At 35.3% G+C, this 16926-nt stretch overlaps 1 protein-coding gene across 1 annotated transcript; it reads left to right on the forward strand.

Annotated features, from left to right (window-relative positions):
- Positions 1 to 254: 254 nt before the first annotated feature.
- On the forward strand, positions 255 to 5120 carry cmtm8b (CKLF-like MARVEL transmembrane domain containing 8b). Its single transcript, XM_048261031.1, has 4 exons — positions 255 to 550; positions 1941 to 2114; positions 2668 to 2787; positions 3089 to 5120. The coding sequence occupies exons 1-4, from the start codon at positions 416 to 418 to the stop codon at positions 3164 to 3166; spliced, it is 507 nt and encodes a 168-aa protein (XP_048116988.1). The 5' UTR covers positions 255 to 415; the 3' UTR covers positions 3167 to 5120.
- Positions 5121 to 16926: the final 11806 nt, after the last annotated feature.

Here is a 16926-nt window from a genome sequence, read left to right on the forward strand (position 1 = left end):
TAGTCTTGTGCTTAATAAGAGCATTATGCTACAAAATCAAACGGATTTATTTAACAATGGTAGCATGCACATAGCTGAGATTTTTAGGCCTAAATCTTTACGATTTAGTTAATAGACCTAGCCCACGTGCTGGTAAATGTAAACGTAGGCTATGTCATGGTGTTCTCTCTGAACTGCCTGCGCGTCATGTGTCACATCGAATTTTTATTGGCTAATGGGACCCTCTTAATCCTTCGGTAGAACTGTGTGGAGTGGCCTCACCTTGACATAAAATCATCTTAGAGTTGTAATAAACTTACCCGTAAAGAAGTTGTTTTGAAACTGTAACATTTATGCAGCTGTTGTTACGTGAGTAGGCCCACTTCCTAATGAAAAGAGAAACTTTATTGGAGGTTTTCACCGCCAGTCCCAGACCATGGAGGAGAATTCGGAGTCACGCACGACGGCCACAGCTGATAACGGTTCAAACTCGGACAGCAGTACCTCGACCCTAGCTTATGACAAGCTTTTCGTCTGCTCTGCACCCGGGCTGCTGACCTTATTAGAAATAGTAAGTGTTGATGCGTTCTGCTGAACTCCATCTGAGTGTGGGAGATTAATGGGGTTGCAAGGTAGACATTTGGTTACTACCCAAAGTGGAGTGTTGGCTACTACTTTTACAAGCTGTTAAAATGTTAGAGAGGACTGTGAACCTGTTTGATAGCCTACTGTCCATATCGCCGGTTTGACCATTTAACGTCGGTTTTGGCTAATAATAGCAAACATATATTTCTAAGCCGTTAGACCCTGGTGATCTGGCAACCACAAACGCGAATCTGTGCGTGCTGCCACATTTGTATTAGCTGCGCATTATTTACGGTCTGACCTTTATGACTATTGTTTTTGACCGCCTATAGGAAATAGGAAACAGGAGCACTAAGGAGAAACCACGCAAGTGATTACAAATGAAATGCTACTAGCCTACATTCAACGGTACATGGTTCATGGTATAAGGCTTCAGATAAGATATTTTATCTCGTTTGAGTTTTTTTTGTTTTGGCCTTTACATGGCGGCGCACTTAGGCTACTAGTGTGAAGAAAAATATATTAGCCTAATTGATACCATTATAAGTGGCCAAGAGCTCTCCTTTATCCATAGTGAAACATTTCACCTCACCTACAAATAGACAAACATTTGTGAATAATATATAAAAATGTAAAAAATGCAAATGATCACATTGATATTTTAGCTATTGTTGAAATGTATTTGATTTGGTAGTTTATAACAGTTATATTTTCAAATGAAAAATAATTATTTACATGTAACATATAACATGTACTTTATATGCCATTTATACTATTCCTTCACATCATGGTAAAAACTGCTGGTGAAGAATGTGACTGAATAAAAAAAAGAAAAATGTGTTTGGTAAGCCCACTTGTATTATTCTTTTTTTCTGAATGAGGAAGCCCCTGGCATAAACAGAGAGGACTGGTCAACTCTCCCTGTGCTCCCTTATTGTCTCTTTTCCTTCCAGCTTTTATTGTGAGTCATATCCAAGCATTTCCTCCAAATAACCTCTGACCTGTCCTATCAGCTCCCTCCAAAGCTCCATTTCCTGCCCCAACTGAACATCCAGAGCAACACTCTTTGTTTTTTCTCAGGAAGACAGACTGGGAGTCGACCAGAGGGAAATTTGTCCATAATTATTATAGGTTCAGAACAAACAACACCCTGCAAAGAAATCGCAACTTGGACGGCTTCCCTCTGCTCCAAACAATACATCCTGCACTTTGAAATGCCTCCTGTCATAGACTGACCTCTCAGTGTCTTTCTAAAGCAACTGTGAGAATGTGTCTGTGTCTGTCTATGTGTGTGTGTGTGTTGGTGTGTTGGTGTGTGTATGTCTTTCAGTTTACGTATGTTTGTGAAAGACTCATTTATTTCCTGTTTGTGTCAGGTCTTTGGTCTCCTTGTGTGGATGCTGATTGGTGGGACAGAGTACCTGCAGGTGCCGGCCCTGGTCTGGGTCATGTTGGTGTCCGTGGTGTGTTGGGTGCTGACCATCTGTCTGCTCCTCATCGGCCTGGTCAGTGGGCGCACCCGCTTCCCTCAGATACCATGGAACACACTGGTAGGTTGCAGTGTCCAAGACGTGCCGTATTACACAGAACTACACATCCAGCACCCTCAAATGCATATTGAACAGGCATCACATTTTGCTGACATCTGTATTGTATCTCGGCAGCACTGCATTGTAAAAAAATGTGTAGCCTTATGAATTCATCTTCAGGAATGAATGTAGTCAGCAATTTATAGATCAGATTTCTAGGAAGGTCCTTTATGCATAATTCACTGAAATCTTTGGGAAGAGGCCGTGTAACTCAGCTGGTAAACTACATGCATTGTGATGAAAATCTAGTGGCTCATCTGGGAGGGCACAAACTGATGCAATCCAACTCTCTTAGCCTTCTCTGCTGTAAGCCCCACGGCACAGAATAAGTAACAGTGTAAATGAAATGTGCACTTTGTCTGTGTTGTACATTACACCAGCTTTTTATGGATAATGGATAAAAAGCCATGCTGCCTGCCGTGTTATCTATTTGTACAATTTAATTCATTTTGTCGTTGTAAAATTTAATTCATTTTGTCGTTGAGTGGTTCATATCCACTTTCTCTCTGCACAGGATTTGTGCTTTAATAGCGTAGCAGCATCACTGTATACAACTGCTGCTGTAGTGGACGCTGCATCCATCACCCAAGCCATCAGAGGGCGCCACAGTTACAACAGTTGGATTGTCTCCACGGTAAGCACAAAGAATAAGCCTTATCTTTACTGTAAGCATTACATATACTACAAAATGTCTTTTGAGCATGCATTCTACATGTATATATACCCTAAAATATATTCCCTAAAATATTTTGTTTTCTAAATTATTGGGGCAGTTTTCCCTGAAAAGGTTTGAATTTGTTATCTGTACAGAGCCTTCTTAATATAAATATACATGTTAAAATAGTTGTTAAATTAGATTTTTTTCTAAATTGTTAGAAATATTTTTGTTACAAGGCAAAGGGCTTCATTTGAATTGCCATTTCTGTTTCTTTCAGATTTGTGCCTTCCTTGTGGCTATATGCTATGCAGTCAGTGCATGCTTAAGTTTCAGATCCTGGAAAAATCAGAGATGACAGGCCAAATAATGGAACAGAGACACGCAACATCACATACTAACAGTTTTACCTGGAAACTTTTATTGATCATGTTTTTTGTATTTCTCTGAAAAAACTCAATGTGCTTGTTAATTTGTAGGCCTGCACACATCTTGCTGTATGTTCAGACATGTTTCCAGTACTATTGTGTAGCATTTGCCAATTGGTCTTGGCAGTTGTTTGGTTGTTATTATTGGCCTAAATTGAGGTCACATATGGAAGAATTTTGCACATATTTTGAAAGCAGTTTCTATGATTTATATTACTTGATGTAAATATTAGCAGCATTTTCTGCCAAAACTGGAATGTGCATGCATTAAACTTGAAATGTTATACAGATAATGTAAAAATACGAAATATATTTAGATTATGAAAGTTTGGATTCAAAATATATTTTTCTGAATATATACGTGGAGATATATATTGTCTTTAATGATTATAATGTGTAATATTTCCACATTGAATATCCAAAGCCTCCATTTCCAACTGCAAAGCCTGACTTTGTTTACAATTGTTTTCATTGGCTTGCAAATGCACCACAACAATATTTTGATTGAGAATATTTTGTTTTGTTTGATATATTTTGAGAAACAAAGCACTTTCAGCCACTCCAAAACAAACGACAAGGTTGGTAAATACATTGTCCACTCTTCCTTCCACCCTTAGATCCAACAAATGACAGTGTTGGGCGGTTACAGCTGATTTATTTGGAAGGTGTGGAAGCAAAAGAAAAGCAGTATTTCATAATTTCCTCATGGGGTGATGAGAATGTTATAGCTGTTTCAATAGCTCACAGCCCATGGGTTGCACAGAGTTCCTTGGTATCATTAGAGTGTCTGTTTGCCACAGATAATGGTTATTGTTATAGCAAAAACATAACAGTTTGCACGCAGTAATGTGACCCAATGAAAAATGTGTTGTGCCCTGCTCTTTTCTGGCAGCACTCCCATACTCTGCTCTTCAGCACTCCCACCCTCTGCTCTGCACTCCCACCCTCTGCTCTTCAGCACTGCATACTCTCTGCTCTTCAGCAGCACTGCATACTCTCTGCTCTTCAGCACTGCATACTCTTTGTTCTTCAGCACTTTTCAGTCCACCCAAAATTGCCCCATCTGACGCGCATGTATAGGTTGAATATGACTTTTGAATATTTGATCTCAGTATATTTGATGGAGTTGCAATATAGATGGAGATGCATTATTTCATTCATTTAATTTATTTATTATAGTGGTTTCTTAAACAAAGATGAAGACATTCAAATGATGTGCTGAGTTTGTAATAATTTGTCATCACTACAATGATCACTGACAGTGTGTAAATGCATTACATTTGTGTAACTGCTCAGTATTTATGGAATGCCTTTTCTGTGGAAACATTTTCTAAAACATTTCAACATTGGTTTATAATTTAATTTATTTTCTTAATTATACATTTTAATGTTACAGAAAACAGACACACCTTATTGGCAAAATGAATGGAGTATAAATCATACAGTATGCATACATGAACATATTACACTAGTAAATATGGATACCTGGTTCTTCATATCCAGGTTCTAAAATAAAATCAGCTATCAGTTGTGTTCAGTGGTTGCTCCTCATTCCAATTCCATTTTGTTGATGTCTGGCATGGCCTTGGGACAAAGCACATACGATGTCGAAATCTCTTGACTCACTTTTAGAGGAAACGCTATTCTGTCTGCACAGACGAGTCTCCCCGCGGAGACTTCCCTCATACCGCTGTACATCAGAACATGTCAAGATTTCAGTGGAGTTTTGAGCAAATTGATGCACTTGAACTGAGGACCGTGACTCCTGATACTAATATAATGACGTGGTTAGTCAGTTAACTAAATGTACCGCAAATGAGTACAAAATATGACCACCGCTCAGTCCTGCACATTCTCTCCACGAAAATAAATCATGCTTGTGAATTTGTCTCCATCCCCTACTCTTGCAACTTTTGTGTTTGCAAATGAGTGTGTGCATGTATGCGTTTGCTTTTGTATGTGTATGTGTGTGCTTCTGTGTGTGTGTGTGTTTTTGCTTGTGAGTGTGTGTGTGGGGTAATGGTGTGTGTGTGTGTGTGTCTGCTTGCCTGTATTGTGTGTGTTTTTATGTGTGTGTGTGTGTGGGGTGTGTGTGTTTATGTGTGTGTTTGTGCATGCGTGCATGTGATTTTGTTTATGTGTGTGTGCGTGTGTGTGCTTGCATGCATGCCTATGTGTGTGTGTGCATGCATTTGAGTCTGTGCATGCATGCCTGTGTATGTGCATGTGTGTGCATGCGTACGTATGCCTAGATGTCTACTGTGTGTATGTGAGTGCGTGTGTCTTTTTGTGTGTGTGTTTGTGTGCATTCAGAGGGTGTCATAATGATCTTACACCTCAAATTCCATGCAGTTTTGACCCTGTCAGCCAAAGATACCTGCGATTACAATGCCATGTTTTTGCCTTTTCATTTTTAACTAGGTGGCGCTATACATCAAAAGAGTGGATATGAGATGGGTTGACATGGCCCCTGGAGGCCAACATACAAAAAGAAATTGGTCATCCTAGGCCGTAAGGTTCTCGATATTCACAGAAAACTGTGTCCGGCCATCTACAGGCCAGTTGGTGTACAGTCACTAAATTTACACATAAATTAATTTATTGTATGGCCCCTCCATGAATGGAATTCCACGAAACTTGGCATGCATTCAGAGGGTGTCAGAATGACCCTACACCTCCAATTTTGTGCAGTTTTAACCCTGTCAGCCAGAGATACCTGCGATTACAACACCTCATTTTTGCTTTTTCATTTTTAACTAGGTGGCACTATACAGTACATCATATGAGTGGCTATGGGATGGGTTGACATGGCCCCTTGAGACCAACATACTGAAAAGATATGGTCCTCCTAGGCCGCCTACAGTTCTCGAGATACATGCCCACAAAGTTTTGTGCATCCCGGTCTTTTAGTGTCCCGGAAATCATTGACACAAAAGAAAAACAAAATCCGGAGGAAAAAAAACTCTGACTAAACCTACATGACCATCGCTTTGCTGCGCGGCGGTAGCATAATAAGATAACACAAACTTCTTGTGTATTAAATTATGACATTTTCTGTATACCCTCCCTGAAAAACACAAAGCTCAATGTGGTAAAAATAAAGCATTAATCCACAGAGAGGAAAAAAGTAACACACAGGCAAGCCGACCGTACGGCACAGTACAAAGCTTTATTTACGACGCCGGAGACAGGTTACACACACGCAAGCATCCTAGGCAAGCATGAGGGCAACAAGTCTGTTGTAAACAAAGTCTTACCATTATTTATAGGACTAAACAGGGTATTCTTGATGGATTCTATGAAGTGAAAGAAAAAGAGCTGTCATGACAAGACACTTCAGACTCCCTAAGTCAGGTTTACCTTGTAGGTCACAGATAAGAGAAATTCAAAAAAACTGAGACCATCCTTTTAAGACATTAAGACCTTTCTTTAAAGTGTAGCCAGTTAAACAACCACAACCCCAGTAGTCATTAAACAGCTAATTACTGGAAATTTTCCCACACTAACACAGTAATTGTGCTTAATATTTCCAACATGTCTTAATGAGAGAGCAGCAGATTCTATACACTAAACCTGAGTTAGTCATATACAAAGAGTGGCATGCAGACAGGCATTGGGATACAGGACCTTCATTCAAGGTCATCAAACAGTTTTCACAAAAGCTAGTGGTGTTAACTGATCTCTACATTCATACAAAAAAACAATATCAATAGTCATATCAATAGAGGTCGTATCAATATCAATAGTCATATCAATAGAGGTCGAATCAATATCAATAGTCATATCAATAGATGTCGTATCAATATCAATAGAAGCCACTGGCTTCATATTGTCCATCCCCCCAGCGTGCCCCAATGGAGGTGATGCCATAAATGGTGAACGTGCCGCTCTGAAGCAACAGCTCACTGTTGCTGTGGGAAGGGTAGAAGTTGAAGGAGGATCCAGAGGGCTGGCCAGCGACCAGAGAGCGCCCTCTGCTGGTGACAAACATCAGCTGCCGGATGTAGTGCCTGCTGTCATATTTCCCGGAGAGCTGCACAATGGCCTCTCCTTCAAACAGCTCCAACTCAGTCCCCTGGCCAATCCTGCGGCCATACACAGGACCCCATACATAGTCGCATCAGTGGATGTCATTACCAACACTTCTCTATGGTCACATGTTGCTAAATATAGTGAAATATTCTGGGCCTGCCTTTTTGAGTGGACATTATTCTATACATTTCATGTATTCACACCCAATGTTAGCACTAAAGTGTTTGTCTTTCATCATAACTAGAGGTGGAGAGTCACCCTGCAATGTAGTTGTTGTAGATCTCCCAGACTCTGATGACCGTGATGTGTCCATATCCCTCTGTGGCAAACTGCGTCCCAAGGTTCTGACCCATGGCGAGGGAATATGAGTACTGAGCTAGAGGTCAAACATGAGAGCAGCATGGCATGATTTCATGTCACTTCACACAACAATGCTACCCTGGAAATCCAGAGTTCTCCCGAGACCACATTGGAATTGTCTTTGCGAGACACTCTGGCAAAGAGCAATGATGCACGTTACTTTTACCCCACATTCCTGGGAACCAGCTAAACTGATGAAGACAGCGCTGCAACGTTGGAGGACAGTACACATTGGTCGTAGTGTTATCCGACTGTGTCGAAGTTCGAAATCATTCAGAGTAAACATGGTCTAGTGTTATCCAATTGCGTGCAGTGAGATATTTAAATGCATGCTTGTTGCCGCCCCTTGAGTTGGGCCATTACATTGTTCGTGGCCAGACCCTTATTCTTTCTAGAGTACCAGGGTCTGGATTTTCCAGGCTACAACAATGCAACCATATAAGCAAAAATCATAACCTTCACATTAGCAGTCAGTCAAAAACAAAAACACACAGAAAAGCATGGGAAATAAAACACTTTGGTTGAATCACAGAAATCCGGCTCACCTTGAGTCAGGGATGTGACCCCCAGCACACAGAGGACCATCCAAGGAAGCAGGCTAGGCATCCTTACAGTGCTCTACAATCAATTAACAATATCAACCAGCAAATACAGAATTACACATCCATTATTTTAAAATAATGGTATATAATCATTTTTAAAATACATTCATGCAATAATACATTTGTTGTAATTAATATTGTATAAGTAAGCATGTAAATTAACATATTGATTGAAAAACTAATTAGATAATACAGACCATTTTCAGTTCATGTATGATGCCACCACAACAACTGTTGGGAGTGGACACTTACTGACCAGTTTCACTCTTGCTTCAAGGCATAAATACTCTAACCCCACACACACCCTTCTCTGTCATAGGCTACATTTAATTTGGTCCATAACTTCCTCCTATCTGCTCTGAAATCTTTTCAATGAGGTGACCTCAACAAGGTGCCTTACAAGAAAACATAATAGCAGAGATTCTCATGGAATTGCAATGACTAATGCTAATGAATGAAATGGCAATAAAGGCGGGGGCAAGTAAGCAAGTCTTTATGTGATCGCAGTAGTCTAGAAAGATTCAAACAAAAAAAATGTATAGGAAAATGTACCACACACATAGCCTGGCAGGCCATCCTATATCATTGAAATGTATAGTCTGGAATCGAACCATTCCCCTCGCTTAATCCATGGGGCGGGCAGAGAATTGTCTTTCAAACTGCCTAGGCATGCAATAGGCCAGCGCTATGACCATATCGTTATCCGGTCAGCAAAGCGGCAAATACATCTTTCTTGAAAGGAATGACCCAAGTGCATTGTGTTGCTCAACTTTCAAAGAAAAAGCACAAGTCCAACTCCTCCAAAGTTGACGCCAACGCCCGATTCAAACAACCGCTCTTAGATTCGCCATAGCCACCTTCCTTGTTGTTCACCGTCGCAGGACTGTCGTTATCCTGTTAAGCCCACCTTAAGACTCCCTAACAAAATAGAACGCTGTGATTGGATGACGTCCACGGCGTCAGCCAATAGAAATCCCTATGGTTTGATACTAGATGTACAGGCTGAGCAAATTAATTTGCCGCCGCTAGGGTGCGTCTAGATTTCTAAGCTACCACACACACTCAATGTTCCATGTCCACTTACTAAAGTGTACAGGTGTGCTCATAAACTTACACACCTTGGCAGAAATTGTACCATTATTTTATGAGTGAAGTGATTAGGCAAAACACTTTTTTTATTTTCATGGAATTCAAATGAAACCCTAAGGCATCACATAATAGTGCAATCATTAAACAAAACACTGCAATAATGAAACCAATGACATGAGCCCTGTTCAAAATTTTACATACCCTCTGCCAGGCAGCTACAGTGGTATACTCTGGGGGCATGAACATGCTAAAGCCAGGCAGCTATAGTGCTATACTCTGGGAGCATGGACATGCTAGAGCCAGGCAGCTACAGTGCTATACTCTGGGGGCATGATGCTAGAGCCTGGCAGCTCTAGCTGTTGGCTGCAGCAACTCGAGCTAGGTAGAACCGATTGTTTTCATTTTTTTCGTACTGACAGTACTCGGTGACCTTGAGAAACAGAGATCCATCTGGAAAATCACCAGACTTTGCCTCTAATGCTGTGTATTTCATCCTTTAGCATCAATGGCGGCTTGCAATCTTTTGTGATAGTTGTGGATGAGTAGGCCTACCTTTAGAGATGGTCATTGTCATGTTTGAAAGTCCAAAATAACCCATGCACAGCTTTTGGGGTGATGAGTGCAAACTCTCTCCCAATATTTTGCTGCATTCAAGCTACATTCATCTTGCCATGAATTATGGCTAAATTCCTTGTATTGTAGCTCTCCCAAAACACCATCAGGTGGAGATCCACCTCCATACTTCACAGTAGGGATGGGGCACTTTTCGTGATAGGCTTTATTGACTCCTCTCCAAACACTGACTTTATGGTTGTGACCATCAATTTGGGTCTCATCACTCCAAATGATTTTGTTCTTAGTGTCCTTCTGAGTATATTGGTATATTGTGAGCATGTAAGCACAGTAATGGCTTTTGTTCTTTTGTTCTGGTAACCTGATAGTGCAGCCCATATTTGTTCAAGTGTTACCATGTGGATCTTAAAACAGTCACTGCATTTTATGGCAGTGAAGCCTGTACTGTATTTCACCTGAAGTAGCTTGAGGGCTTTTCTTTGCACCCCGACCAATTTTCCTGGCAGTTGAGGCTGGAATCTTTGATGGTCTGCCTGACAGTGGATAGGTATCACCTGTTTGTCTTTGAACACTATTGACTGGTATTTTCACATCTTTGGATATCTTTTCATATCATTTTCCTGATTTATACAGTTCAACTACCTTTTTTACAAATCTTTTGACAGCTATTTTCCTTATGGCTCAGTAGCAAGCAAAGTCAGTGCATCTCTGGGTGATTTGTGCAGAGGTCTCACAAGGACTATGAAATGTCTCTTGACTATTTATACACAGGAACTAATTACAATCAAACATTCACCGGTGTGCAAACATTCTTACTTCTTACTTTGCTTTTATAAAACCATTATCCTATACATGTGTATTTTATGAAGTTCATACTTTGAAATGTAAGTGCAATGTTTCTTTACTTTTTATGTCAGGATGTATTTTAATGTACAAATCTTTTGTAAAGAATGAGCTATGCTGAATGAGAGTAAAGGCATGTGATTTATACCTGACATTTGCTCATTTGATGATGAACTGTTCATTTGCTGTTACTGTAGGTAAGTAATGAAATTAAATGACACCAGTGTCCATGTTTAAGTCCTACACAAGGATAGTGACAGCTGTGAACTGCTATGAAGTTTACAATATCACTGACATGCTGTCATTTCAATGCCACACACAAATGACCACCACATGTTTCTCTTTCTTACACACAGGCCTCTAGAGCATTGCAAACCTAAGCTGCTGACTTTTAGCGTTGTTGGCAGCTGGGTAGCTCTTGCACCTTTACCAAAGTCCTTTTAGGCAAGTCCCTCCATTCGGTGGCCATATAACGCTTTTTGGGCACTTATCAGGCATCTATTCAGGCAGAAATGGGAATGTGCAAGGCATCACAACACCAACCTTGCTCCAGCGGCAAGATCACAGCAGATGATTGGCATGATGTATTCACAACACACCACATGATTAGCACAATGTATTCACATGTCGAGTTGTTTACCGTGGAAAGGGTGGGATATGTGTAGACAACTGCCATATTGGCATTACAAACCAACCCCATGCATTTCTATGGAGGATTTTTTGTTGTGTCTCCTCATTAGAAAGTCTCTGCCTTTACCTCTTCACTTGGCCCTCCTGTCTGCTGCCCTCTTGTGGGTGCGTGGTGTATGTGTTTGGTGTATTTATTGTGTGGTGTATGTGTTTGGTAGCCTGACGTAGTCATACTCAATTCTAGTCAGAATATGAGTCTGATACTGCTCCATTGGGACGTAATTATGGGGCGTGTTTCAACCGATACAGGGGGGGAATGCCTTTGCACTCAATTGGATAGACCTAACTAATCAGAGCAACAAAATAGCTTACCGTGAGGTGTAGGAAGAAAACACACAAACCATCCTTCTTCTTCTATATCCCCTCCATTTTTAAAAATAATTCTGTTGAATAGTGATATGCTACAAATATGTTAAACAGCTGGGAAAGGCTGTCGCAAATCCCTTGAGCAGGTGGTCATTCAGAGATTTCAAATGAACGAGGGAACATGTGGCAATGCAACAGCGCTGTTTTCCCTTGATGAAAGTGAAACCACCAGTTTTCCCACATCTCAACTTTGGCCAAAGTTTTCATAAATAATCGTTTTCAGTAATAAAACCTCAGTAAATAACATGAATTTTCCATATGGGGTCTTAAAAGCCATGTATCCTTCTAGCCACAGCGTTTTTGTTTCAAACATAAGCCTAATCTAAGTGTGCTCAGATGACGTGATAGACCAGGCGCTCTTGCTCACCTATCCATCATCGTAAAGCCTGATTTGATTGGTACATGCCTCGATATAGGGCGAGCAAGCATTTCCACCACAATGGAGCAATGCCAGACTGAACTTCCCGACCTCAAATGTTGTGAGTGGCACCCAGGCTATGTGTTTGGTTTATTTATTGTGTGGTGTATGTGTATTTATTGTGTGGTGTATGTGTTGTGTATTTATTGTGTGGTGTATGTGTATTTATTGTGTGGTGTATGTGTTGTGTATTTATTGTGTGGTGTATGTGTTGTGTATTTATTGTGTGGTGTATGTGTATTTATTGTGTGGTGTATGTGTTTGGTGTATTTATTGTGTGGTGTATGTGTATTTATTGTGGTGTATGTGTTGTGTATTTTTTGTGTGGGGTATGTGTTTGGTGTATTTATTGTGTGGTGTATGTGTATTTATTGTGTGGTGTATGTGTTTGTGTATTTATTGTGTGGTGTGGTGTATTTATTGTGTGGTGTGTTTTATTGTGTGGTGTATGTGTTGTGTATTTATTGTGTGGTGTATGTGTATGTATTGTGTATTTATTGTGTGGTGTATGTGTATGTGTTTTGTGTATTTATTGTGTGTGTATGTATTTGGTTATGTATTGTGTGTGTATGTGCATTTATTGTGTGGTGTATGTGTTGTATTTGTTATTGTGTGTTGTGTTTGGTGTATTTTTATTTATTGTGTATGTGTATTTATTGTGTGGTGTTGTGTTGTGTATTTATTGTATGTGTTTGGTGTATTTGCATTTATTGTGGTGTATGTGTTTGGTGTATTTATTGTGTGGTGTATGTATTTATTTGTGTGTTGTATTTATTGTGTGTGTTTGGTATTTATTGTGTGGTGTAGGTGTATTTGTGGTGTCTGTGTTGTGTATTTATTGTGTGGTGTATGTGTTTGGTGTATTTATTGTGTGGTGTATGTGTTGTGTATTTATTGTGTGATGTATGTGTATTTATTGTGTGGTGTAGTGTTTGGTGTATTTATTGTGTGGTGTATGTGTATTTATTGTGTGGTGTATGTGTTGTGTATTTATTATTATTATTTATTATATTATTATTATTAATTATATTAATAGTGTATATATTTAGTGTATTATTATTAATTAATATATATTTATTATTATTATATATATATATTTATTATATTATTATTAATAGTGTATATTATATTTATTATTATAGTGTATATATTTATTATTATTAGTGTATATTATTATTATTATTAATTAATATATATTTATTATTATTAATAGTGTATATATTTAGTGTATTTATTATTAGTGTATATATTTATTATTATTATTATTAATAATTATATGTTATTGTTGTTATTATTGTGGTGTATGTGTTTGGTGTGTTATTGTTATTAGTAGTGTATATTATTATTATTAATAATTATTATATATTTATTATATAGTGTATATATATTTATTATATAGTGTATATATTTGTGTATTATTATTAATATTTGGTGTATTTATTATTAATAGTGTATGTGTATTTATTGTGTGGTATTTTTATTATTATTAATTATATATATATATATTTATTATTATTAATTATATATATATTTATTATTAATTATTATTTATTATTATTATTAATTATTATGTTTTATTAATATTTATTATTATTAATTATTATATATTTATTATGTAGTATATATATTATTATATTTATTATATAGTGTATATATATTTATTATATATTTATTATTATGGTGTATATTATTATTTATTATATATATATATTTATTATATTATTATTAGTGTATGTGTTTAATTATTATTTATTATTAATTATATATATTTATTATATTTATTATATAGTGTATATATTATATTATTATTATTATTAGTGTATATTTATTATGTAGTGTATGTGTTTGTTGTATTTATTGTGTGGTGTATGTGTATTTATTGTGTGGTGTATGTGTTTGTGTGTATTTATTATTATTGGTGTATGTGTTTGTTGTATTTTGTTGGTGTATGTGTATTTTGTATTTATTGTGTGGTATATGTGTTGTGTATTTATTATTAGTGTATATTATATTTATTATGTGGTGTATATTATATTTATTATATTATTATTAATTATTATGTGTTTTAGATTATATTTATTATTAGTGTATATATATTTATTATTATTATTATTAATTAATATATATTTAGTGTATTTATTATGTGGTGTATATTATATTTATTATTATTAGTGTTTTGTGTGTGGTGTATGTGTTATTATATTATTATTATTATTATTAGTGTATATTATTATTATTAATAGTGTATATATTTATTATTATATATATATATTTATTAATATTTATTATTATTATTATGGTGTATATATTTATTATTAATAATTATTATATATTTATTATTATTATTAATAATTATTATATATTTATTATGTGGTGTATATTATTATTAATAATTATTATATATTTATTATTATTATATATATATATATTTATTATGTGGTGTATATTATATTTATTATGTAATTATATATATTTATTATTATGGTGTATGTGTATTTATTATTAATTATGTGGTGTATATTATATTTATTATATTATTATTAGTGTATATTATTATTATTATTTATTATTATTATTAATTATATATATATTTATTATGTAATTATATATATTTATTATATTATTATTAGTGTATATTATTATTATTAATTATATGTGTATTTATTATTAATTATTTAGTGTATTTATTATTATAGTGTATATGTATTTATTATTAGTGTATATATTTATTATATTATTATTATTAATTATTATATATTTATTATATTATTATTAGTGTATATATATTTATTATTATGGTGTATATATTATATTTATTATTATTAGTGTATATATATTTATTATATAATTATATATATTTATTATATTTATTATATTATTATTATTAATAATTATTATATATTTATTATTAATTATTTATTATTAATAATTATTATATATTTATTATATTTATTATTAATAATTATATGTATTGTGTATTTATTATTAATTATATATATATTTATTATATAGTGTATATATTTATTATATAGTGTATATATATTTATTATATTATTATTATGGTGTATATATTTATTATATTTATTATTATTAGTGTATGTGTTTAATTATTATTTATTATTATTGGTGTATGTGTTTGGTGTATTTATTATTATAGTGTATATATTATATTATTATTATTTATTTATTGTGTGTATGTGTATTTATTTGTGTGGTGTATGTGTTGTGTATTTATTGTGTGGTGTGTGTGGTGTATGTGTTTGTGTATTTATTGTGTGGTGTATGTGTATTTATTGTGTGGTGTATGTTTTGTGTATTTATGTGTATGTGTTTGTATTTATTGTGTGGTGTATGTGTTTGGTGTATTTATTGTGTGGTGTATGTGTTTGGTGTATTTATTGTGTGGTGTATGTGTTGTGTATTTATTGTGTGGTGTATGTGTTGTGTATTTATTGTGTGGTGTATGTGTTTGGTGTATTTATTGTGTGGTGTATGTGTTTGGTGTATTTATTGTGTGGTGTATGTGTTTGGTGTATTTATTGTGTATGTGTTATTTGTTTGTTGTTGGTACATATGTGTTTGTGTATTTATTGTGTGGTGTATGTGTGTTTATTGTGTGGGTATGTGTGTTGTTATTTGTGGTATTTATTGTTTGGTGTATTGTGTTTGGTGTGTGTTGTGTATGTGTTTGGTTATTTGGTGTGTGTGTGTATTTATTGTGTGATGTGTTATTGTGTTATTGTTGAAGTTGTATGTGTTGTGTGTTATTGTGTGGTGTATGTGTTTGTGTATTTATTGTGTGGTGTCTGTGTTGGTATTTATTGTGTATTATGTGTTTAGTTGTATTTATGTATTTTGGTGTATGTGTGTTGTGTGTTTATTGTATGTGTATGTGTATTTTTATTGTGTGGTGTGGTGTTTGGTTGTGTTATTGTGTGAGTTGTATGTGTGATTGTTTATTGTGTGGTTAACAGTGTTTGGTTGCATTTGTTATTTTGGTGTATGTGTGGCATTATGTGTTTGTGTATTTGTTGTTGTTGTGGTGTAGTTAAGTTGTGTTTATTATTGGTGTATGTGTTTTTGTATTTTATTCTTTGGTGTATGTGTTGTGTTTTATTATTATTGGTTATTGTGTGTTGTGTATTTGTGTGTGGTTATTGTATGGTTATGTGTATTTATTGTGTGGTGTGTAATGGTGTGTGTATTTATTGTGTGGTGTATGTGTTTGGTGTTATTGTGTATTTTATGTGTTTATTATTTTTTTATTGTGTGGTGTATGTGTTGTGTATTTTTATTGTGTGGTGTATGTGTATTTATTGTGTGGTGTATGTGTATTTATTGTGTGGTGTTTTTTTATTGTGTGGTGTATGTGTTTGGTGTATGTATTGTGTACTGTATGTGTATTTATTGTGTGGTGTATGTGTTGTGTTTTTATTGTGTGCTGTATGTGTTGTGTATTTATTGTGTGGTGTTTGTGTATTGGTGTGTGGTGTGTTATGTGGTTATCTATTTGTGTATTTATTGTGTGGTGTATGTGGTTGGTGTATGTGTTGTGTATGTGTATTTATTGTGTGGTGTATGTTATTTGTGTGGTGGTGTGTTTGTATTTATTATTGTGGTGTATGTGTTTTGTATTTATTGGGTTTATGTGTATTAATTGTGGTTGTATGTATTTGGTGTATTTATTGTTATTGGTGTGTATTATATTTATTGTGTT

This window comes from Alosa alosa, chromosome 13 (genome assembly GCF_017589495.1).
Source record: "Alosa alosa isolate M-15738 ecotype Scorff River chromosome 13, AALO_Geno_1.1, whole genome shotgun sequence".
Taxonomy (NCBI): domain Eukaryota; kingdom Metazoa; phylum Chordata; class Actinopteri; order Clupeiformes; family Clupeidae; genus Alosa; species Alosa alosa.

Coding starts and splice junctions, on each gene's coding strand:
- cmtm8b (XM_048261031.1), top strand. CDS start 416: ATGGAGGAGAATTCGGAGTCACGCACGACGGCCACAGCTGATAACGGT. Junction 551..1,940: donor TGCTGACCTTATTAGAAATA/GTAAGTGTTGAT, acceptor TGTTTGTGTCAG/GTCTTTGGTCTCCTTGTGTG. Junction 2,115..2,667: donor AGATACCATGGAACACACTG/GTAGGTTGCAGT, acceptor CTCTCTGCACAG/GATTTGTGCTTTAATAGCGT.